Consider the following 25,952-nt stretch of genomic DNA (forward strand, 5'->3'; position numbering starts at 1 on the left):
ATGGTTTTGTGTATGTGCTGGGAAATCCATTGCAAGCGAGATTGCACATTAAGATGGAAGAGATTGCCAAATAAACTGTAAAATTTACAATAATTACAGTAAAATGTTGCTTTTCCAAGTGTAATACAATGTTTATGTCTGGCTTTATTATTTTTATCAAGGCAAATAGAGTCAAATAAGCTCAAATGAATTTTACAATGTATTAACTACATTTAAGTGACTCTTCATGTTGGTCCATTTCCTCCTATTTTTACAGTATTTGGTGATCTTCTAGACATTATTCCCTCATTCACTTCCACTAGCAGTGTTAGTTCTATTGCTTTAACCATACATATTACAGGCTGCGTTGTCTTTTTGCCCTTCCTACTTTGTGTCCTTTGACCTCATTTTATTTGTCTTAATTTCTTGAAAAATTGACTGAAAAAAAGCAGGATTTTTTTTTAAACACAGAGGAATTTAAAACATATTATAGCACATGTCTTGTGAAGTTGTTGCCCTTCCATTCTTTGGTCAGCATCTGTGAGGGTGTCATCTTTGTTTCTACTTTTTAAATTTTAGATTAAAAAAGATGAAAGCATTAAATTAAATTGAAAAAAGATTATTATGATATAATTTTTTTCAAGTTTACTCTTTCGTGTGCATGTGTACTAGTTTAGGTGTTACATATATAAGACTCAAAGTAATTAAGCTGCTTTCATAGTATCTCAAAATCTTCACAATGTGTAATTTTCTTATATTCTGTTTTACCCTAGAATTATCATTTTGGTTGTTGATAAATAATTATGCTTTATTTGCAGTAGGCTCTGAATGCTTTTCTTCAGAAGGTTCAAACAGTATTTTCTGAAGAAAGTTTTCTATAGCGTAAAAGCAGACATGAAATGCAGATGCATGGTGTGCTTTTCAAGAATTAAAAATTAAATGCAGTGCTCTCAGTTGCAGCATGGCTTTCTGCAGTAGAGCCAACTTATATGGGATGGTGGACCCTCATTAACATGATTTTAACATTATCTTCATAGTGGTGGAATGTACTATGGCATGTCTGATAATGTTCATCTTTTCCTTTCCTCCTATATGGCATTCATTTCATTTTGGCTCACAGGAATGCACTAAACCTCAGGTATTGTAACTTACTGTGTATGGTCCACTAACAATTTCCTCGTGGGTTTGCGGTGTGATGCCATAATACTGATGTGACATTATGACTAAAATTGCCTTCTAGCCTGTGCTTTGATAGTTCAGGAATCTCACTGTGATATAAAAATACCTGTGCAATGGTGAAATCCTGACAGCACAATGTCTCTTGCCCAGCTTGATTGACCTTCCTTGCTTTGGCATCCTGTGATGTTTAGGAAATTAGAGCTATAGACAAAGGGTGTATATAAAATATTTAGTGTTTGGCAGGTGCTTTACTCAAGTATCTCCTTCATGGCTCAGAGGACTTAATCTTTGATTTTGACTTAGAAAATTGGCCCCCTGTCACTGTTTAGTACCTGTATGTCAGTGAAACGGGGAAGTGGAGTGTGACAGGATGAGCAGTAAAGAAATTGAAAAGGCTTTGCCATGATGATTCTTGATTGTCTTCCATTCTGATGGTTTCTACTGACTCAGTATAAAGAGGCTGGATTTTCTAGGCAAAGTATGTCTGAGTTATCTGAAACACAGCTTTGCCAAACTAGGGAGAAGAAGGTGCCCAAATAAGTCAAGTATCTTGGAATGGTAACAAACCAAACAAAATATAGAAGTTTTTCCTGATATCAGACCTCAAATGCACTCAAAGTGATCTGAAGACCTGAGTGGCCTCTTTTAAACTTAGGTGGCATTTGCAGTTGCACCTGCCAATGCCAAAATCAACACTGAGCAGATCTGAGCATCCATCATATAAAACATTTGATAAGAATGTGTATTATCAAATTGTTAAATGTCCCCACTTTTATGCTTGAGAAATCTCTTGTGATAGAGCTGAAAACAAATTGAAACTACTTAATTTTTTTTTTTAGGTTAAAAATTCTCCCCTTTTTCAAACATTGCTTTGGTCAATTTTCCTGTTATTTTTTATCAGGAAATGGGTTTATTTTAAAAGTTCCTCCTGTGTCGCATTGTTAAATTCATTTATCTAAAACACTTGGAGAGTTCAAATTTCAGTGTATTTCCAGTATCATAGGCAAGTGATTTCTGGGTTGAAATGTTCTCTTCCTTCAAAATGTGTAGTACACTTCTTTTAGGAACCCTGTTCCTTACCTTCAGATCAGTGCTCCCCAGTTTTTCAGTGGCATGATCCTGAGTAGCCTATGGTTACTAAACAATATGTTTAAGAGTGATAATGTACTTCTCAAATTATGGTTGGGATTTGAAAGACGTTGTAGTATTTTATAACTTACCCTAATGTTTGAAAGATCATTTGACATGAAATCTAATGTTGAGTATCCGTACTTAGGCATGTTACTTTAGAGTAAGTGTTGGTGGTTTGTAGGGTAAGGGAAATAGAAACTTCATTGCAAATGGAAATAAAATGAATGTGTTTTACCACACAGTTAAAATTACATCCTTTTTTTACCACCTTTTATAGTTTGATAAAATTGATCAGTTCTTTTTGGGAAAAAAAAATTCAAAGCCAATAAGTTTGAGCTGCTCTCAACTGAATGTAGAAAATGTTTACTTGTGCTTCTGATGGGTCAGAAACATCTTTAACTAAATTGGTATTATTGCCTCCTTACTTAATAGCAGAAATAGGATTTTAACCCCTGAATGTTGATTTTCATTCTGTATGTACCTGTACTTAAGGCTACATCATCTCTTCAGTGTAAAGCCTTTGTTTAGAATGATTTGACTGAAACAAATCAGATTCTCCTGAGAACCTACAGGGGTTTATTTCTGCTTTAGACCGTTGTTTGTTGTTTTGGTTTTTTTTAAAATAATTTAAAAGTGAATAGTCACCTGTGGAAGGATTTTAATAAGGGATTTTAATAAGGGATAGACTATCTTGTAATATCTTACTGCCAGTAAACTTTGCGGCTGCTTCAGTGCATCTGTGAAGAATTGGTCATGCTCGGTCTGAGTGTTGCTGGCTCTTCTGTATATAATGTATGGAATATTTGGCATAAATTGACATAACCTCATAAAGGAAAAATCACTTTGTCCAAAATAAGGTGCTGTTCTTTAGTGGCATAGAGATTACAAGCAGTGATTTGTAGCTCCCTGGTTTGTCATAGATAGTCTGTGTCTCTCGAGACTTGGTTTGTAAACTGAGGTGTGGGCTTTTACTAGTCTGTGTTGTAATCTTTGCTAAAGGCAAAGTATCAGATCTTACTGGGGTGTGTCTGAAGAGATGCAGGTAGGCCTGTGAGAGTAGTGCTGAAGTATCTGCAGATAGCCCTTGACAGAAAGATGGGGTGTGGTGTTTTACTCTGTGTGAATCTCTCTAGATTTGAATTAGTTAACAGGCTTAAGAAATTTGCTGCTAGTGCATTATCAGCCAGCTGCTGAAATCGCTGCAAAAGGGCTCTCTGCCTTTAGTAGCCTTCCTTATCCCATTCAGCCTGAGATGCACGTGGGGTGACAATCCCTTTATCCGGTGTGGGAAGGAAAAGAGCGGTGGGCACAGAGCCATCGATAACCCCGGCTTCTGCCCCAGTTACAGACATCTAACCCTTTCATCCTCACACACTGCTGTGGAGCACTGTCACATGTGTTTAGGGCAGACAAGTATTCCTTCTGGATTTTATTTGAAGGAGTTGACTGAAAATGTGAATGAGAGGGGGGCTGGAAATTATACCATGGCTTGTGTTGTTGAGTCAAATCTGATCTGCAGCCATGACTCCGTGAAAAAATAAGCATGAGAGTTTTTTCTAGCTTTTTTTTTTTTTGTGTGTGCTATTTTTAGAAAAGGATAAGAGCCTACTCATTTAGGTGCAAATTACAGAAGACTTTCTTCCTGCCCCTATTTCCTTTTGAAACTAAAAGTGCAAAGCATCAGCATCAGCAGCCTTTTTTTTCCTGAAATTTTTTCGATTCCTATTGTCTGCCAAGAATCTAAAATACCTGGATTGAAAATTTATGTTCAGATTGTTTGTTTTATGAATCAAATTTGCCTTTGACTTTCTTTTGTCTGCAAAATGATGTTATGAAACTGTTATTTATCACATTGCTACATTTAGGAAGGATTAAAAAAAAGGGGGGGGGGCGGGGGTTTCTGCCTGAATTTGATGCAAAACTCTGGTTGTTTTCCTTTATCCAGTGTGTGGCTACTGAAGCCATATGGAAGTTTATAAGATGACAAACAGTGTTTTCTGATTGTTAACATAGATGACAATTCCAAGAAGTTGATTCAATTTTTAGCACTTTGTTGCAGAAGTCCAGTATAATTTGGGATGAGGTTTAATCTTAAAAACCAGCAAAATACCATTGCTTCTCTGCATGTTTGCTTATGTTGTAAAGTACACGTTGCTGCCTGTCTTTCCATGGACCACACATATGATCATGAAATACCTCATTGTGCTTGCTTTTCAACAGTGTGGACTTTGCAGTAGCTTGATAAACTGTATCCATGTCAGTGCATTGTATTTTACATAGTAAATTGGTGCCAGTGTCATAGCATCCTTAGTTGTCTAGTGGAATCTCACGTGTTTTAAATTAGTTTGAATCAGTAGAAGTGGTTGCCAGATACCCAGTCTACAAGAAATCTGTTTAAAGGAACACTGTCAATCTTTCAAGCCTGTAAATAGCTGCAGCTTTTAATGCTCCTGATGCTTTTTTGAAATATATAGAACTTCCATTCTAATACAAGATCACTTACTAAAACAAAATACAAACAGCAGATCTGGTCATGAGTATTCACATTAACAATAAGAAAAGCTTGCTTTTAGGGAGAAAGAACCACGTCTAAGAAAATTATTTGATGGGACAAGAAAGTGTGATAGACACAATGAAAGCTTGACTTTGTGAAAAGGTGCAAAGGATGTGGAGAGGTTGGAGGGAAAAACAATTTTTTAAGCATCCTTGACCTTAGAAGTGTTGCAAGTATATTTGCAAAGGAAAACAGTGCCCAGAGAAACCAGTGGGGCCAAAGCCACTTGGTTGTCAGAAATATTTGGAGTGCAGGATGTTCAAGGGTTTTGGCTTTAGAGGCTCGTATGAGTTATGGTACCTGGACCTATTTAAATAGATTTGATTTTGGAACTTGCTGGTAACTGATTTTCCCCAGACAGAGGAAAAATTTGAAGAGGAAGGTAGCTGAGAAGGTTCTGCTCTTTGGCTTAGGCAAAATTAAAGCAAGAAGGTTGCCTGTATTTTTAAATAAAAGTTGAGCTGAGCTCACTCTGTTCCTGGCTATGACACAAATTAAAGTAATGTCAGCAGAAAAACATAAGTGTGTACACACCTAAATTTGCAGAGTATTGCTGATGAGAAGTAGCATGGTTTGCAGTTTTAAACATGTTAGCATAGATAATGCATGCTTGTTTGCCCATACAAACTTGCCTCTACTAATAACAAAACAGTATGAAATAATTTATTTAACATTTCTAGTGTTCATGTTGAAAGTAAAATACACTGTATTGATTGTTCCATTAATAAAGGGGCTAGTTCTGAACACTGCCAAGTGCAAGGGTGCTTTTACCAGGAAGGAGATTTGTTAAGCTGCTTTTCTTCATCTACAAAATCCAGTGTGCAATTTCAAAAGCAGCTGCTTTTATTATTCCATGATGGTGATGATCTGCTCATGATTGCAATTGAGTTGGTGTGCACATCATAATGGGAAGTAATACAAAATACTAAATAGACAGACATTGTCTGTATATTTGAACACATCCAGTAACATGAATTCCTGAAGAGTGTGACTGTGTTATACTGTGTTATATTAGGTGCATTTTCAAGTGAGACACTACAAAAATGGTGGGATAATTTTACCTGAAATGTGAAATGCTTGAGATTATTTGGGCAGCTCATGGTAACCATTTTTTTTAATGGAAGTTGGATGTTTCTTCATGGGAGCATCCACTGGTAACGTTATAATAGCAATAAGTAACTCCCATCCCTGTGTTCTGTGTGTTCTGGCAAAACACCTTTTTAGCCTCACAGCTTCCTTTCTTCACCCCTGTTGTAAGGAATTGCTATTGTTTCAAGTTATGTATTAAGTTTTGTATTAGTATTAATATTTGAGCAATGCTATAATTTTATTTTGTGTAGCACCCAAAGCAAAGCAAAATTGTTTGTTCATCATCCTTTTAGTAATTACTACTGGCAAGCTAATGCAAAATTAATGACATGCAGTGTGTTATTTACTCAACTTGCAGCTTCTGTCAGAGGTTGTCTATTTTTATAAATTACATCATCCTTACTGCAGAACTCTTGTATCCATTGGGATTTACTGTTCTTCCATTCCCTTTGGAAGGGCTCACATTGATGCCATAACTGGATTTGGAATTGTGATTAGAAGTGGAAGCTCAGAGAAACATTGAAGCCATGCAGTATTTTCTGCCACTGAAGTGTCAGTAATATTTTTGAGGGTTTTTTGACATATTAATGATACTGGGTCCTGTTTATAGCTTGTAGAGTTGACAATGTTGTCTTGACATATGTCAAACTTCAGCTAATAACAGCCTAGATTTTTCAGAGTAGCATGATTTTATTGCTGATACTGACTTGTGATGTGCTCTTTTATACTGTATAAAAGATTGTTTTTCTGAGATGTAGGGTGTGAAACTAAATGTGAGGTATGTCATCAAAGCATAAAGTTGTTCATGCAGCAGAAAAATGGATTTTTTCATAACTCTTTTCTAAATTGATCATTGCACAATGTAACTAAATACAAATATTGTATTTCTACCAACTGGACTTTATGATCTTTATAAGTCCCTTCCAGCTCAGCAGATTCTGTAATTCTGTAATTAGAGCTGAGGAAAATTAAAAAAGCAAATATATACATGTGTAAAAGGATCCTCATTAGAACGGGGTTGTTCAGTTAGAAACACTGTTTGTATATAAAGTACATATGGGGAAATGGGATCTGTCATATTATATTTGTGGAATGCCAATACAGACCCTTTCAATGCTGGCATTTCTGTACAGACCAGTATCATGAGTGATAGTAGTAGTACAGTTATTTGCCCACTAAAGGATGGAAAGAAGCTGACACTTCATTTTTTTCCCAAGCATCTGAGCCACTGTTATGTGACCTGAGCTTGACATAGTGACTTAAAGATAAAATTATTAGTATTATTAGGTGTTTCTGAGTACTTTTAATAAAGCCTTGTATTTGACTTGACTAGTTTCAAATTACCATTATGCTGAGTGAATTTCAAAGCCCTAAAAAAATTAACAAATTTAGTAGTTAAAATATCTTAAGCAACTAGGAAAGTATAGAATTGAAACCTAAAAAAATTTAGCTCATTTTGCTTGATAATTATTTTAAAAGTAAAAGACATGTGAAATTGCATGGGTTTTGTTACTGATAAGAGATCTGTATAAATTATTTCTGTACAGTTGCTGGAGGCAGGGCACAAAGCTCTTAAGATCTGTTAGTGCATGGTGCATTACACAAGAGAGGATATGCAAGGGCACAAGGAGAGAGTTCTCCCAAAAGAAAATGATCTTACACTAGTAAACTCTTCAGTGTTGATTTTAATTGGGAACCCCTGGAGTAAGCTCTTCAGAGAGTCTCCTGGCGTGAGACTATGGAGACAAAAACGAGCTGAAGTGAGTGAAAATTCTCTCTAACAGCAACCAGCTCTTTCCAAGTTAAACTTCCTCAAGACACCAGAGATAAGTAGTAAGCTACTCTGGGAGATGTCCAAGTCTACATTTAAAAAGATGAACAGGCAGTCTGGTGGTTTTTTGACAGTTCCATTTACGTCTGCGCCTTGAACAGAATTTCAGATTCTCCCTTAAAACTTCTAAGTAAGAAGCTGTTAGAATCACACATGCACAGAATTACAGAATCACTAGGTTGGAAGAGACTTTCAAGATCATCAAGTCCAACCTATGTATTAATATCTCAACTGAACCATGGCACCAAGTGCTACATCCATTTTTTTTTTTAAACACATCCAGGTATGGCAACTCCACCACCTCCCCGGGCAGACAATTCCAGTGCATTTCACCCTTTCTGTAAAAGACTTTTTCCTAATATCCAACCTATATTTCTCTTGGCCTAGCTTGAGACTGTGTCCTCTTGTTCTGTCTGTTGCTGCCTGGAGAAAGAGACCTGCTCCCACCTGACCACAGCCACCTTTCTGGGAGTTGGAGGGAGTGATGAGGTCACCCCTGAGTCTCCTTTTCTCCAGGCTAAACAAGGCCAGCTCCCACTGTTCCTCATAGGGCTTGTGTTCCAAGCCCCTCACCAGCCTTGTTGCCCTGAGAGGAGCATATTGTATTAGCTTAGAACAAAATTACTGCCCCTTAACTACTGATGAAGTCACCCAATGAATAAAAAAAAACAAAACTCAACAAAAAACTAGCTAGCATTTACAGGAGACTGCAGATTCCGGGGTTTGTTTGTTTTTAATCCATTAATATTTCATATTGAGGCATTAAATAATTGTTCCCCTGCCTTGGTTGGTCTCAGATACATTCAGTTCTGTGCCACAACAGTCATCCTTGAAATGCAAATATGTTAGTGTATTTCAGGTAACAGGTTTCAATGGAACTACTAATGCCCTTAACAATATAGAATGTGGACAGTTGATTGGCCTCAGAAAAATATCTGAGTTTTATTCTTACATTTTAACAGTGTAGCAGTAGGATACACATGAAAGAGTTATGCAGTCATCCACTTTCTTTAAAGTTTTTCTACACTGTTCTGCAACAAAGAATGTGAAATTTTAGGGTTGCTTCACATAAGTGAAGGACTTGTGTCCCTGAATTCCTGCTGTGAAATTGATATGGACACGATGATATGTGGGAGTTTTTGTGGATATTTTGTCAGTTTGTTTTTCCTCCAGGACAGTGGGCCAATTTGTATCTCAGTAGTGAACCTTGTCCCCAGCAGGTACTGATGTCAAAGTGCTCTTTAGATCTGGTGAAGACAACTTGTTGCTCCTGTATGCTTGACATCATGATTCTTGACCTTAAAAGTGTGTCTGCTCTTTTGCTTTCATGCTTTGCTCCCCAGGTTAAGAACAGAAAGCACGTTCCCACCTTTTCCAATGTAATTAATATGCCATTGTTAAATTTAGTCATTACACCAACGTGAGAAAAATTTGTAAACGTTGGGAAAAACTTCCATCTATCCTGACATAATACATTTTTTCCACTTCTGAAGTACTGGAACAGTTAAAGAAATGAAACTAATCTGTGACTATTCTGCCAACTGAAGTCACTAATATTGCAAATTTTATGCCTAATTTTTAACTTTTAATAATGATAATGTATAATTTTTAAGCAATGCATTCAACTTTTTTTCTGTAAAAATCACAGGTGAACATCGCATAAAGTGACTTCACAAACATGCATATAATATATATGTATGTAATATATGATTTTTACAGGTATTCTGGAAATAGGACATCTTGTCACATTTTGGATGAGTGACCATCCATAGGTTTTCTTTTTATCTGTTCTAACATAGCTGTTGAACATAAGAGGATTCGATGGCAAGTATTTTAAATGAATACTGTAAGTTGCTCCCATTTTAAGATGGACAGCATGCAAATAAAAGCTTTGCTGTGTTGTGCACAGAAGGTGACAAATGGGTCTGCTGTCAGAGGAAAGATTGGCACATCCACCCAGCTGAGGCACCAGCCTGACTGCTCTGGGCTTTTCATTATTTTAAAGATCTGGATTATAGATTCATCTGCAGCAGCAGTTCAACAGAAGGGCATTTGTTCAAATGGTCTGTAACATCAGTAAATATGTTACCAAAACAGCACACACCAGTGTGTCCATTGTAAGTCTTGCTTTGGTGTCACCAGTTGTGCAGTGGACATGGTTACAGTGATGGCAGTGCCACAGCCTTAGGAATAAAAAAAAATAAAGTGGTGAATACTGTTACTTTATCTGTGTGTGTTTTGACCAAAGTGGTATCTTAGTACCTTGGAGAACATATTTGGCAAATGTCTTTTATTCAACACTTTTACTTAAAGTTCTTGAAATTCTTGAGAAAATACTAATAGGGATAAGTATGCCTAGACTATCCCATGTCTGCTTCGTGCTGATAAATAGGAGCTTGCTTGCATGAAGTCAGGTCATATGGCCAGAGATTTAAATTGTTGGCAGTAAATTTGTCTGAATACCTTAGAATAAGATTTATGTATTGTATAGGACATATCAGTGTATTGTAGCATTTTGAGTGAATTATTGTTCTGGGTTTTTAGTGGTTTCAGTTGGTGTTTTTACATCTGATGGGAGCAGCAGATTGTTACGTAGTAATCTCTCTGGTAAGGTTAATGGGAGGCAGAGAACACCAGCATTATAAAATTCAGAAGCATGCTTCTGGGAGCTTTAGCAGTTTTGTGTCCAATAGCCCTGAGCTTAAATTTAAGTTTTAAACTTCTTTCCAAGTGAGGGAGGAGGATGGGAGAAAAAGAAGATAGGTCTGCCTTATTTTCCTTAAAATTATGTACTCCATTTTTGCACTCCTCAATTTAGCTGTCTGTTACTCCACCTACACAGCCGGGTAATATCTGTGTAATTGTCCCTTCACTGTGAATGTTTTTTCTAGCTACTGGAGTCATGCAGTGGCAGTAAATTCGGTGACCTTAGAATGTTCTGTTGGTTTTTGACTAGGTATTTGAACATGAAGGAAATGATACTTTACATTATGTTTAAAGGGAAGGGGAAAATGTGCTGATAATTTCTGATTTTGAGGTACTTCAGGAAAAGAATAGTCTCTGTGCATGTAATCTGTAAAAATTTAAGTTTTTCTGTAAACAGTTGTGAATTCAGGTAAATGCTTGAAATTGTGGAATTGAGGTAATCTGTTGTTGAGCTTTTGTCATTAACCTAGAAAGGCTTAATACTCCAGGCATTGTTGGCACTGCTTAGGAGAATGATATCCATGTGAGGTGGTGTTCAGTCAGATGATACATGCTGCTGAGATCTCTACCAATTTCTACCTAGAATTCACTTTTGCTTGTGAATCCCTTATCTTTTGGTGTAGTCTGAGCATGTCCACACATTTGTAGTTGCTTTTGAAAAGGGTTTTTAATGTTCTTTTCTGTGACTCATAAAGGGACACTAGATTTTTTAAACCACAGTGATAGCTCATCATGTGCAATTATTGCATGTCAGGTTTATTAACATTTCACTTTAATAGCCTAAAAACATTTGCAACACTGTTTTGCCCTCCCCCCCCACCAAACTATTAAGTCTAAGGAAGGAGTTCTTACATGGGTTTTGAAAAACCCATGAACAGAAAGTTGCAGGTTGTGCATGTGCTGTATTTATACTTATTTATGATAGAAACTTTCCACAATATATTGTTCTTGTGTTTTGCACTGATTTAAATTCCAATAATTTTTCACTGTAAGCCATAACAATTCACTGGACTTCTGCTTTGTTGTTTTTTTTTTTTTTTTTTTTTTTTAGAATAAATTGTATGAGAGTATTTTCTGAACTGAAAATGGACAGTATGTACAATCACACCATACCTGGAAATGGTGGCAGTTGAGGGAGTAGGGAAATGGAATTGACCATTTATTCTTAAAACTGTTTTGACTCACAAATTGCCTGTGAGTGGTGTAGTCTTCACCTAATTTCATAAATGTCTCTTTTCACATTTTGAGGCTTATTTTTCTGTTTTGGAAACCACAAAGTTTTTGTCAATCTGATGCATGTAAACATCAATTAAACTTCATTAGGTTGATAAAAATTTTCGCATTCATGGACAAAGTACTGGCTTAATTTACTAACAGATGAGTAGAGGTGTATAGTAGTGACCAACATAAGTAGTAAGAAAGTGTTTCATGGCAATGTTAGATGAAAGCTTTGTGTTTCACTACTATTTTGATGGGTTTAATCATGTTTTCATCTTACTCGTGAAGGCTTATGGCTCAGAAACCTATGCTGGATTTTAGCTGGAAATATCAAGTGATGCAGAGGGGAGGCTTGTTGATAGCTGTGTGTGTGACAGAGTTCAGAAAGTTGTGTGCCGCCTTCCTGCCCTGGGGAGATGTTTCTGTTTTGGCAGAACTTCATTTTTTTCTGGACATGAGCATAAAATACTCAAATTCTGCTCATGGTGTTAACCACAAGGCCACCCAGTCAGACTGAAGCGGGTTTTAATTGCTTTGTCAACAAGTAGTATTTTTAAATTTTGTACTAGAGAGGGTTTGCCTTAGCTTCCTAGAATTCATAACTTCTGCTACTTCTGTTCAGCACTTCATCAGAAAATTGATTGTGCTCAGCATTAAACTATTTTACAAGGCTTAAGCACAATTTAATGTTTTAAATTCTGTTAGTTGCTCTGGCACATGACAAAGACTTTCAAAATTCTAAACTAATTGTCATAATTGAATAATTTAAAGACTAATTTATCTTTTAGATTATATTGAAGACCAAGGGCATAAGTGTCATTAAACTCACATAAATGTAAATACATTCAATGTAAAAGATGTTGTATATGAAACTGTGTCTATTGAACAATTGTGCAAAAAAATACACTGGGTTATTTCAGGATCTTCTCTGCCATTGCTAGAATTCATTTTCACTAATTTTTATAGCCTCATTTGGTAGCATCATTGCCAGGAGTGAATGAAATCAATGTGTAACAAACTAAGCTCATTATCAGTGTACATGTTAATTTGGGGGAAGGCAGCTGCAGATTGTATGACAATAGCATTCTGTAATAGTAGTTTTTTTCCTGTGTATTTTGCCTCTGTCACAACTGTTAATTCTTTTTTTCTATTGTCCTTGTTGGGGGAAGAAATACTTTGAAGTTATTGTAAAGCCAGATGGTGTCTGATTTTAAAGAATGTGTTGTAAAGGAGTTACAGAGGTCTATACTGAAGTTGAAGCCTAATGGAAGTGTGTCATGTGCCTGACTTGGTCACTCCTGTGTCAAGTGGTGCAAACCTGTGGCACTTCAGAGGTGCATTGGATGGGGCTGACCATTCATTGCTTGAGCTCATCCCTGTTGCATTTCAGCCTCTCTGCAGCATGGTTTTACCCATACAGCGTGAGAAGGGGTGTTTTGTTAGTGGGAGTGGCTGGGGACATTTCTGAGTTTAAGATGCAATTATATTCTGAGGGGAGAATTAGGAATGCCATGTTTATGTCAGTCTCTTCCACAGCCTGTATACCTGTGCGTTTTTATTGGAATTTGTGTATTCAGTGTGCAAGGAGAAGCAGCAGCTCCGTTCAGAAAGGCTGGAAATGGTATGTTAAAGGTGTCTGGACACGGACCTCCCACACCCTGTGGGTGGATGTCTCTGGCCTGTGAAAGGGCGAAGCTGCTGAAAATCTGAGCGAGCTCATCAAGTGCACTGTTTGTAAATACGTGATAAAAATGTTTACAGCTCTGCAGCAGCTCTCTTTTGGGTGGGTGGGGGGAAGGGAGGTGATGTCTCTGCTTTAGCATTATCTTCTTGAAAAGTCGTGTTCAGTTCAGGATTTGGCGAGGTAAACGTGGGTCCTCATTCCCACCTTGACTTTCAGTGATATTCTTAGGAGCCAGCAGCGAAAACGGATCCCTCCCCTCTGGGGATGCCCTGATCTTCCCAGGCTGATACCAGACACGGGCAGGAGCTTGCTGTTTTATCTGCATTGTCCATCTCTACCTTAATGAGTGAAACAGTTAAGTATCAGAGGGGACGAGCCTCTAGGAATGTGTCTTCCATTTGACTGGAATATTTCGGTGGATAAAGGGAGAGGGAGGGAGAGGAGAGAGAGAGAGAGAGAGAGAGAGAAATCCACTTACATCACTCGAACTGCATTGAGTGTGTGCCTGTGTGCAGGTTAAGAGACAGACTTCAGTGTCTTTGCTTTCTGCAGGAAGCAGCAATGCCGTTTGTATCCTAAGAGGAATTTTTTATTTAGAAAAGGAAGCATTCTTTCTACCCAGGAAATGGCTTTCCTTGTGCGTTGCTATGCCAACTGCCTGCAGCCATGGTCTTCCAAAGTAAGCACAATAACGTAATTATATTGGCGTATTGCATTCAGACTCATGATTCTCTGGGTTTTTGTCTGTGTTAACTGTTGTATTTTTGTTGCTGACTCTTTGGGCGGTAGAAGTGCTTGTCTCGATTGTGAGGAACAGGCATCATAAAATTAAATGCCCATCAATGTCACGCTGCTGAGATTAATTGTGCAAACTTGGTTAGCTGAGTGGAACAGAGATCACTGGTCACTACTCTGTCAGCATCATTAGCAGCCAGGGGAGGAGGTCCCTCCTCGTGTGCGCTGCCCTGATTTTGGGGGAGTGCAGGGTAGTGCTGGCGGGAGGGGGGAGGCTGCATTTGTGACTGTGTGATTGCAAATGAAACAGGAGTATTAACAATGCTTGGCTGAGTGCTGCAGGCTGGTTCCTGCACCCTGACCAATATAATACTGTATTAAGCCTTTTTGAGGGAGTCTCTGTGCAGTCAGCCATTTTAGCTTTTTTTTCGTCCTTTTTCCCCCCCCCTCCCGTTCCCATTCCTCAGGCTCAGGGAATGGTTTTGTTCCCTTGAATGGATGCTGGATATGTAGGGTTTCATCAGGCTCTCTACGTCCTGACACGCTTCGACTTCCAGTGTTGCAAAAATGGAGATGAACGCCGTCGTTGGGATTGCTGCTCTGCACTACAAGTGCGAGGGGGGTTTTGAGCTTACCACTAGTGACACTTTTAGCTCCAGCTTGCTTTCACCCCCTCCGCCTCTTTTTAATTTAATGCTGTAGAGGGTGACTTGCCATCCATAAGAAATTGGTACATGATGTGTAAATTCAGTTCAGCTTATGTTTCTTCATTATGAAACCACTTGCAATCCCAGCTAACCATGGAGTTATGGGCCAGCAGGAGAAGCACTCAGTAAGTATTGCAAATTCTGTTTGTTCTATCAATAACCTGTCACGGGCAAACTGCATGGAGATTGAAGCTGCTTGTCGTCCTGCTCACTGCCTTTCCTGCCTGTGGATTTCACAGCGCCTTTGGAGGGAAAGCTGCACCTGAGGTGGCTTTCATGTCGGTGGCTGTATTTGAAATTGTTTTTAGCTTAAAAAAGGCAACTCTCTAGGTTCTTTTTGAATGTTAAAAAATTTACTGGAAAAATGCTGACATGCTTTGGTTGGCCAGGAAGCTTTGAGCATTCAGTTAAAATCATTATGCATTTGTTAAAACTTTAAAGCGATGTGTAAGCTGTATAACAAGTGATATAATTGTAGGTGATGATAAGAATAGATTTATTCTGTCTAGTGTGTGGTACTAGCGCAGTTTTGCCTTGTAGCATGGCGTTGAACATCTGTGATACACTTATGCTGAAATGCAGAAACTGTTAGTAAAACATGGAATGAACAAAAGGCATAAGTACTGATGCTGTCTAATTGATCCCATGAGTCAGCTACACCTTTGTCATGCTTTAATCCCATAGGCTGCCTGTGTTTATTGTTTGGGAAAAATGCATTCATAAGCAGAAGAGCAAACATTATTTAACAAGGCCTCAGGTGTCAGGAATTAGAAATTTAGGTTTTGCATGACAAAAGGTTGTGTAACTTCTATAAAAAAGTATTGAGCCTTCTTCATGCTAGATTCTATATGGTTCAATATAGTTTTCAATCTTAAAATTTGTTTCTTGGGAAGATATTTATGAATGTGTGTTCTGTGACTACTGTGTCACAGAATGTACATGGGAATGTGAACAGTATGTTCAGCAGATACAGTTAAAGAATGGTAAATGGTGGGAAGAAGTGTTAGCAGGAACTTTTTGAAGGAAGAACATTTTTTTGGCAAGAATTCAGTGTTGATTGTGTAGAAATACAGAAAATAACCTAGAAATGTTTTAGAATGTGTCCAGTGAATTTTTCTTTCACGTGTAGCAACATATCACAGTTTCTTATTGTAGACTGTTTTGTTCCTTTCCCTTGTTAATTACATTCTAAGTATAAGGGAGTTCATGTAACCAAGCCTTTTGGTGTTCATGAAATATTTAGAACTTAATCTAAAAAAACCCAAACATAACCCACTTTCTTTCCTCCTGAAACTCAAGCACTGAAGAAGCTGAAATAGAATAGGATACTGTGAATTTGCAAATAGGAATGAAATAAAAAAGCTGCATATGTGTTGCATGTGCTTTTTTGCTCTTTCTCCTCTCCAAAGAATGTCAATGAAAAGTTCTAGATTTACTCTGGTAGCACAAGTTTAACTGATATTAAATAAATGTTTATAGATAAAGGCAAAAAATAAACTAGCTTTTTAGAAACTCTACATTGCAAACTCTGTCATATTCTAGTTGTATAACTTTGAGGTATTTAAATCACAGAGATGAATTTCACTCTCCAAAATGAAGACTGGACTAAAATGTAGGAATAGTAAAAGGAAAAGGTCAGGGTATTGCTTTACAAATGCCCCCATATATGCAAGAGAGAGAAATCATACTGTCTGACATGCAGTTGCAGACTTTGCATGAAAAAAGACATAGTTTAAAGACTATATAGAACTTTAAAACTAAACTGCTAGGACACAGACTAGCTCAGCAAAAACCACTGCTTTAGCAATGAAATTTCTCATGCCTGTTTACCAGGTAGGCATTATTTTCCTTGGAAGGTAAAACTGAAAGATGTAAATTTTTCATAGAGAGGGAAGGGAATCTTGGAGTTGCAAGGCACAAGACTTTATCTTACTTTGCCTAAGAGGAAAAACTTCTTGAATTAATCATTTCTGGTAATGAGTTATTTTCATGTTAGTATGTTCCCAGAATTCTAAATATTTTATTGATAGCTGACTTGAACCTGTTTCAAGGAGAGAGGCTTAATTACTTCTGTGACATCCCCACCCAGAGTCTCACAGCTTGATTTGCTAGAGCTGAATGCAAAATTCAGTTCCAATCTGGAACTGAATGCAAAAATCTCCTGTGCAAGGTTTCACAAATTTCTGTGAATTAATTTTACTTAATGCTGTTAAATCTTAATTTCACACTAGTTCAGTTAGGGAATGAGTGATTTAAATCTATTGTTCTGTGAAAGTGGTGTGCAAACTGGTCGTTGTGTTAATTATGGTGAAAATGGACAGAGGAAGTGTAAAAAATGCTCTTGTGTTTCCTAGATTTTTTTTTTAATATAAACAATAAAGTCAGCAGCATCAATCAAGGGTATTGGTCTCACATGCCTCATATTTCATCAGTTGGAGGAGTTTGAATCAGAGCTACAAGCACATATCTGAAAGCGATGTTCCTTGATACACAACTACTGTCATCTGGTTAACAGGGAGTAAAATTATGCTGTGGGTGAAAGATGGCAGAGAAATCTGGGCTGTTGCAAAAATACTTCTGCTTAGTTCTTGTATTTGATGTACTTTACCACATTTTGTGAAATTAAAGGAATCTTAGAATAGTTTGGAAGAGTCCTTAAAGACCATCTTCTTCCAACCCCTCTGGCATGGACAGTGACACCTTCTACTAGACCAGGTTGCTCAAAGCCCCATCCAGCCTGGCCTTGAACACTTCCAGGGATGGAGCGTCTTCAGTAGGTTCTTTATGTTTGGCTGTGTCCTTGCTGGTTATAGGAGTCCTCTAACCAGCTTCACAGGGCTTTCTTTATAATTTTCATAATCTTAAATTTTAGGAAGATGAATGGTATTGCAAAAAATATTGTTTTGTGGATGTTCAAACAATCTCTTGAAAAGCTTCACACATTGCATCTTACACCTGGTTTATTACGTAGACAAAATCAAATGAAGGTCTAGTGTGTGAAGGTTCCCATTGTAGGCTTGGGCCTTGAAAGATGTTAGCTTTTGACCTCATTTCTCTTTTTCCTTTGTATCTGTTTTTTGTAGGAACTTTACTCAAGGTCAACTAAAACCAACAAAATGAAAAAACTGGCAGGTACAATGACTTGTAAAAATGGGACTTGAGATGCATAGCTCTTGTTTGACTGTGTACTGATTAACAACTCATGAATTGCACAATGCATTGGAATGACTTATGGACAACCTGTAAGAAAGTACAATTTTACTTCAGGTGTAATTGAAATAAAGTCTGCTAAAAAAGGACAAGTTTTGCTGCTGGTACAGAGGCACTTCTTTAGTGATCATGGGTGCTGCCATCTTTGATGTGCTCAACCTGTCTTGAATTACTAAAAAATATTGGAAGCAGTAAGTCAAATTTTTGGGTTGTTCTTGCCATATTTTAATTCACAAAGATTTGTACCCGTGTGCCAGGGGTCCCTTCCCTCCCAGGAAAGAGAAGGAAATGAGTGATATGTTGAGGAAAACTCTTGAATGGGGGTTGTTCAAATATGGTTATTTTAGTTGGATGTGTAGTAAAGGTGCCTGTTGGCATGCTTTCCTAAGAAATCTAGAACTATTCTAGAAATCATTTCCTTTTTCTGGATGGGATTACCAGTGTTTTTCCTTGACTCATATAATAAATGTAGTGTGATGTAGATATTTGTCCTTTGAGTGAGCATGACACTGCACTACTAAGTTGTGGAAAAGAGGTGTGGTGCTGTGATCAGATGGCTGCAGGTGCTAAGCTCATTTCTGTATATGTATCTGGAACAAAACATAGATGTGTGAAAAAGCTCTGTCTAGGTAGTAGTGGCCTGTTAGCTGCTGCAGCTGCTGGTGGTTATGATTTTGTTCTTCTTGATGAATTACATTGTTCTGGGACTTGATACAGATTATCATCTTTTGTTGTTAGGTACCTTTACCTATAGCACTTATGGAAACCAGATTTCTGGCCTCTTCTGATTATTCCTTTCCTTTCAATTTGCGTATTTAAAAAAAAAAATCCTCTCTGGAGGCCAATAAAGGTGTTGTGGATTTTTCATTGTGATTAGAAATAGTGTTTCACCTCTTTATAAGTGCATTATGATAGAGTCTTTAATTGCAGGACCGTGTATCTTCTGCAAGATTTATCTCCAGGTGGATAGCTCTGTAATGAGCAGCTGTTTGACATTTTGGGCCAGCTTCATTGCTCAAAAGGCCAGGTTGGGTTTATGGTGTACTGTTCAAGTCTAACTCAGAAGAGAAAAGTATAAATATTATTCTCTTCTGTGGCTTTTCAAGATGCTTGTAACTACAGTGCCCAGGCAAATAATTAAGGTATTGCGGGGGCGGCATTATCTTCATTTTTCAGTAAGGTCTGCTAAAGCAAATCTTTGGCAAAACATAAGGGCAGGATTTTGAGAGCTTAAGGTGGTCATTCCACAGCACAGGAAGTCTAAATAAGCATTCTAAGGATGGATTTTGTTGCTTGAGTTTTCTATATTGGCCCACTTCAGGCACTCACAGCCTGATCATCATACAAAAGCGTGATTTTAAGTGACTTGCCTGGCATCCTACCAGAGATCTGTGGTAGACTCTGGCTAAATTCCTGTTCTGCAGGACAGCATTTAACTGCAGATTTCCCCAAAAGCTTATAAATGGCAAAATTTGGGTCATTGCAGAGGATTGACTGTGAATGCATTTAGTGACCTGTAGAGATGGCAATGAGAGCATCATTGGCACATAGAAGATGTCCTGCTATCTTTCTCTTATGGTTTCAATGCCTGGGGATTGCACAGCATATTTCAAAGTGAGAGGAGAAGAGAGAGAAAAAAAAAAAAAGAAATCCCTCAAAACCATACCAGAAAGGCTACCATCTATATGTAATGAAGTAGCTAAACTTTTTTCAGGTGGTAGTTGATTGAGCATATTGCACAGTAAGAGATTTTTTTACCAATTTTATGAAGTAAAAGAGTTTCAAGCCTCACTACATGCTCAGTATTATGGCTCTGGTTTGTATTCTAAAGTAGCCAAATGTAGTGGTGCTGTCGGAGTGTTTGCAGAGAGATGTTTTTGATGCTGCATGCTGGAATGTGGCATTTATAGGCACAATGCAGATGTGAACCTGAAAGAAAAAAGTCAGCTTCTTCCAAAATGCTATTTTGAGACTGAGACACTAAAGCTATTTATTATTACTGAGTTGTTGGCACTCCTGCCTGATCATCAGATGTGCTGAAAATCTAGCTGCAATTGAGAGCTGCTGGTACCCAACAATTATAAAAAGCAAAAACTATCCAAGCAACCAAAAATCCCAAACATCAAAAGAAGTAAAAAATCCTAAATCTCTTGACTTGCTCCTGATTCTGTGAGTTAACAAAGGCATGGGGAGAAGAGAAACTCTAAAAAGCAGAGATACTGTGTTGTGTGAAGTAGCCTAAGTGAAAAATAAGTTAAATATGGAATTTACAATATGCACAACGAATAGCATGAAGTTAATTGTAACTAGAAGCAAGCACTAAGAAAACCAAGGAAATCTTGTGCCTCAGTATCTCAAGTTCATTATTCCACCTGCAAAATAATTGCAGTCCCTTGCTGAATACTGGCTCAAGGGTTTTAATCAGTGATACTTAATGCTGGTACTTCATTTCCAAGTGATGTAAACTCAACAGTTTAGGGAACGAAACTGTAAAAATATTCCAGTGAGAGGAAGTAAGTTAGATTTTTTGGGAAATTTAATTTTTAATTCTCTAAGGCAGGGGATCTCAGTGATATGTAAAGAAACATGTAGCTTATATGAGGATTAGAAAATGCTGTGAGTTGTGCTGCTTTTTTCTGCAGTCGTGACTGCTCCAGCAGCAAAAGCGAGGGGAGATGTCTCATGCTCTGTATTCTGCTGCTAACATGAACTGAAGCTTATCTGCAAAATACTTCTGTACTTGGTAACTTTAAAGGTTGTCTGCAAAATCAATAAAATACAAGAGATAGCAGGAATGATATAAGAATATGAGCATTAGGGACTGTGATTTCTGAATTCTAAATGAGAGTTGCATAAACATTTAGGCCATGTTCGGACCATCAGCACTCTGGGATCATGATGTTGGTGCTGTAAACTTTAAAGTATAACTTTTTTAAAGCTTATTTCAAGTTTCTTTTTCTTCAATTGTCTTGCATACTTTTTTATTCCTTGTTGTATTCCAGGCTTCAAATTGCTACAAATTGGCCCTTAACAGCATCCTTGATGTTTGAAAAACTGAGCTAATTTTACTAATCCCTCATTGAATACACAGTGGTGTGATATTTGCTCGACTGAAATAAAGACAAGATTTTCAGAATTTTAGGGTTATTTTATTAAAATCTGATTTTTATTTTTGATACTTTATTTGCAGCAGCAGATATATGACCAGACTGCTAATTCTTTAATGTACTATTATTGTATAATGGATACTTGGTAGCTTTTTCTAAAATTTGAAATTAATAGAAGTAATACTACTAGAAACAGGAAAAAAAACCCACTTGATAGGGTATTTCAGGACTTCTGCAAGGGAGTGTAATACTGAACCAGTGTTTCCAGTGTTTGAGAAGTATGGTTAACATTAAGGATTTGAGAAACATGAAATATGAATGTCTTGAGATTTACCCTTGACCAAAGAATTTTGTACCCACCACACTTTATTGCCAATATTGTATTTAAGAATGTGGTAGCTGTAGTGCAAGACAAGCGTGGCATGACTCCAGCAGTTCTGCAGAGTTTTTAGGATTCTAAGCTCTGTGTGCTTAATCCATCAGTCTGTTACAGAAATGTCACTGGCACTCGCATGGTATCCCAGAATTGGGTGGTTGGTGGTTATTCCAATTTTGTCAGCTTGCCAGTAGTCTTCTTGCTGTTCATTTTGAGATGGTGATGATTCAGCTGAGAACCAGGAGAAGAATAAACTGTGCTGAAGGGGTCTCTGCTCAGTGGGTTACCTGTGAAAGCTGATCCTATGCCCAGAAGCTAAAATTTATTGGAGTGTTTATCATTCCTTCCAATCCCCCTGTTCTGTATGAGAATACTAGAAGGACAGATGAAGGACAAGAGATTGCATTGCTGTTATGTGAGTCATGTTGAAGGTAAATAGCTTTACATTATAATAGTACCTGACACAAGCAGTGCTGCTGCTTGGTCCCTAGTAAGTCTGAGGTGTAGGGATGGAGAGCAGCTACTGCCTAAATTTATTTGATTTAATTTGTCACTTGTGAAAGATGAAGGTTCACAACATTTGTCGAAATAACTGGAACATAGGAAATTCTCTGTGTGTGAAGTTTGTAATTTACTCTTGTGGTGCTGGACTTGGTTACTAGACTGCAACATTCTATTAATTCCATTAGCAAGAATGTTGGTCCTTTGGGCAAAAGGCTGTATTTGTCTTTTTGTGTTGCTCTCACTGCAAACATGAAGCCTGCTGCCATGAACCAGTTGGTTCATGGTGTTCAGCTAACCTGGCATTCTATACTTGGCCTAAACCTTAAGCTGCTGAAAAAGCTAAAAATAAGGCCTTAGGTCCTTTTGCAATCACTGGTCTCCATTGCAGATGCTGGAACACAAAATCCTGGCATGTTTAGCTCCCTTTTCATGAAAAGTGAAAGAGGATTTTCCTAAATGGGGAGTAGCTTGCTAAACCTCACAGCTTGGACTGAGTAGTTTTCTAGCATTTCCCAAGTCCTGAGTCATAGGCAGTCAGGTTGATGTCTCCAGTAATATGATGTTCCTTCCAAACCCTGTCCAGAACACCTTAAAAAGGCATAAAATAGTTTGATCTGCTACAATTTCAATAATTCCTGTCCTTTGTGATGTATGGAGTGTGACTACCCTTCCTTTAATTCAAATGGGTTTTCTGATTTTTTCCTTACATGTCTTCTGAATTTGTTTAGTGACTTCTGTAAACAGCAGAAAGCTCTGAACCATTTGACAAAATGTCAAAAAGATTTTGCTTTGAATGTGAAAACAGTTGTGACTCTCTACACTCAAATGTATGCATACCTCCATGGCATTTCCAGCTCTTAGATGCAGATGGAGATGGCAATTCTCCTTTGGACTGGGAATATGCAAACTGGTTTAACACCAGCCTTCTCTTTCAGTTCCAGCTTCTCAACATGGATCAAGAGCCAGCTGCTTTCCAAAATAGAGAAAAAGCAGGCATGTGAGTTAGAAATCAGAGAAGAGCAAAATATTACATTATATGTGCATTTAGGATCTGTTAACAAGCTAACAAATGCCATAAATGTAGCTCCATGTAGCCCTTGTAGCTTTCTACCTGTAGATTCTTTATTTCAACTGTCCCAGGGCTGGCTGGGGACCATATGCCAGCCTTTGGTGACAGTAATGCCCCCTCTTGCTAACTGCAGTTACCTATCTTCAGAGACATGGGGACAGCCAGGAACCATGCTGCAAAGCCAGACAAGAACCCAATGGTCAAATACCTCAGCCTGGGATTTCTTTCCCTCAGTCTATAAATACTGATTCCTTTTATCTGACTGCAGCCTTGCAAGCATAGGTGCTGAGTGCTGGGTCCTTTGGCCAAACACACTAGGTAGGATTCATTAGTTTATGGCTTGACTCCAGACTGTGACCTTGCAAGTCAGAAGAATTGGTTTAAAGCTTTCTTCTTTTATTCCTCCTGCTAAGAATGATTTCATAACCATGACGTTTTTTCTGTTTTGTGGGTCTCCCTTTGTGTGTGTGCTCATGTTGGCTTGTTTTATTGTTAAAAATAGGCTCGTTCTGTTCCGTGCTGCTGTTCTTCCTGCAGAGCCAGAAGAATGGGAGCTGGGCTGTGCTCCTAGGCCTCCATCCATGGCATTGTTTCCTAAATGCCTATCTGCTGCTGTGTGCCTGCCAGCCTGCCAAATGCTGTAGGGGTTGCATGAATGTCAGGAAGGTCTAATGCAGGGTGGTTTGAAAGAGCCTGGGGAAGGCTGGAAAAGAGAACCTGGGTGCAGAACTGGCAAAATACATTTGCTATTGGTAGTGGGATTGATGCCTTGAAAACAGGGTGATTGAGGACATTGTACCTGAATGTGTTTGGTTGTGGTTGTAAAACAAAAATAAAAATCATTCTAGACTTTGTGAAATTTAAACTGAATTTTAGGAATTATTTCGTAGTTAGCTAAATCCTAAGTTTGCTGAGCCATCAGACCTGTTCTCATTTTAGTCCAAGTAAGTTATTTGTGCTCTCCATTCGTTCAGGAGTTTTTTGGTGGGTTTTTTGCTTGTTTGTTGGTTTCATTTGTTTTTTGTTGTTAATTTATTTGTTTGTTTGGGGGGGTTTTTTTTGGTTTTGGGTTGCTTTTGTTTGTTTGCTTTTGGTGGGTTTTTTTTTTGCCTTTTTTTTTTTTTTTTTACATATAAGGTCTTTTTCCTTACATGTAAGGAGCTAAATAAAGGCTCTTCAAAACAAGCACTCTTTGCCTGTGCTGTTACCAATCAAGGTACAGCTTGACCTCTAAATCTTGATGTATTTCTGATAACAAACTAGGAGGGAGAGGAACCTGTATTTTCCAAATTCTTGGCAGGCAGCAGCTCTTTTCTCTGCTAAGTTACTCAGGGCGGAGTCAGATGTTAGACTTGGATGTGTCTCACTTGCCTTTTCAGTCTTGACCTGCTGAAAATCCTGCTTGACCAGTGGCTTTTCAGCTAGGTTTTTTGACCTTTGAATAAGTAGCTAACTACAGAGAGATTTTTTTCTTTTGAAATACACATAAATAATGTAGAATATTCTTTTTTTCTGCTGTCCTCACTTTTAAGGAACCAGGAGGAAAAGGAAAATGCATGAATTTATGGATTTTGGTGCCTTAGTAAAATGTGCTACTTAAATAATTAACTCTGTGTCTGGAAATGGTTCTTCACTGGATTTTTTTTTTTTTTTAAAGCAGCAGAGAAGACTCATATTTTATTTTAAAACTGAAGCTGTTCACAGCTGTAGGAGCAGACAGAAAACCAAACTAAAATGAGAACAGTGTTAGTTTCTTTTAATAACTGTATTTAGGTGTACCTCTCCTTGCCTGTTGGTGTATTACTTCTGCAAATATTTTCTGTTGTCTGACTCTGGGAATTTCTGTCCTGTTCAGTCTCGCTCATTTTCAAATCAGTAGGTTCTCAACAGTTGATAATACTGTTGTTGTTGGGGGTTTTGTTGGTTGGGTTTTTTTTGTTTGTTTGTTGTTGTTTGGTTTTGGTTTTTTGGGTTTTTTTTTTGAGTTTTGTTCTTGGGGTGGTGTTTTTTGTGTCTTGTGAGAAGATTAGAGACTTCTTGCATTTCAGGGCAAAGAATTTTTAGAAATTTCCATTTAGCAGATATTTTCAAGGTCCCTGAAAAATACAGCTGCTTTTCCTAAATAAATGATTACTCAAATGGTGTTTCCCAAACAGTGGTGTGCATGTCAGCAGTAGGATATAAAAAATCTAGTTATCTACTTATTTCCTGTTGAAGGAAGAGGTTGTTTAGGCAATTAAATGTCACTCCTACACCTGCAAGTTCCATTAGTATTGTACATTAGTATTCCTTCTGTGATGATGGTACCCAGGGAAAACTAAATTTAGGAATTCCTGAGTTAGAGTATGATTATTTTTAGAGTTTTTTTTTTTTTAAGTGGACGTTCAGTGTTCCAACTGGGATTTTATTCATATATTTTAAGCATCCAGAGATAAGCTCAGTGTAGTAATGACTAAAATGTCTACCACTTTTAGGAAAGTAACTTTCTAAATCTCTTGCACCATGTGTTACAGCAAACAGCTGTAACATTTTAGGGCTGTTGTAAATGAGCAGTTAGTTTGGCTCTCAAATTATCTGGTCATTGCAAGGTGACCTAATGCAGTAGTTCAGGTAAATGCACACACCTTGATCATGTGAATGCACACACTACTCCAGCATTTAACTTCTGGTAGATGGGAGAAAAAAGATGAAATGTCACTTGGTTGTCTTTGTAAAATGGGCTCCAGTTACTGGTCTTGGTGTTTCAACCTGATTTCTGTACTGCTTAGTTTTCTGCAGCTTAGCAATCTGTGATGTAAAAATCTCTTCTTAAATAAACACCACTGAAACATTTCATGGTGTCAGTAGAATATGGAAGTTTATACATGGATTGT

General features: G+C 37.7%; 1 protein-coding gene across 6 annotated transcripts in view; it reads left to right on the forward strand.

Moving 5' to 3' along the window:
- RAPGEF2 (Rap guanine nucleotide exchange factor 2) overlaps window positions 1-25,952 on the forward strand; it is a 181,921-nt gene that overhangs the window by 97,078 nt on the left and 58,891 nt on the right. The window contains exon 1 of one of the 6 annotated variants that reach the window (XM_009101184.4): window positions 14,820-14,938. The exons of the other annotated variants lie outside the window; for them this stretch is intronic. Coding sequence (XP_009099432.1) covers window positions 14,879-14,938 — 60 coding nt within the window. The 5' untranslated portion in view covers window positions 14,820-14,878. Of the gene's footprint in view, window positions 1-14,819; window positions 14,939-25,952 lie in introns of those variants that run through there. 6 annotated transcript variants of the gene reach the window in all.

The sequence above is a fragment of the Serinus canaria genome, chromosome 4, assembly GCF_022539315.1.
Source record: "Serinus canaria isolate serCan28SL12 chromosome 4, serCan2020, whole genome shotgun sequence".
Classification (NCBI taxonomy): Eukaryota; Metazoa; Chordata; class Aves; order Passeriformes; family Fringillidae; genus Serinus; species Serinus canaria.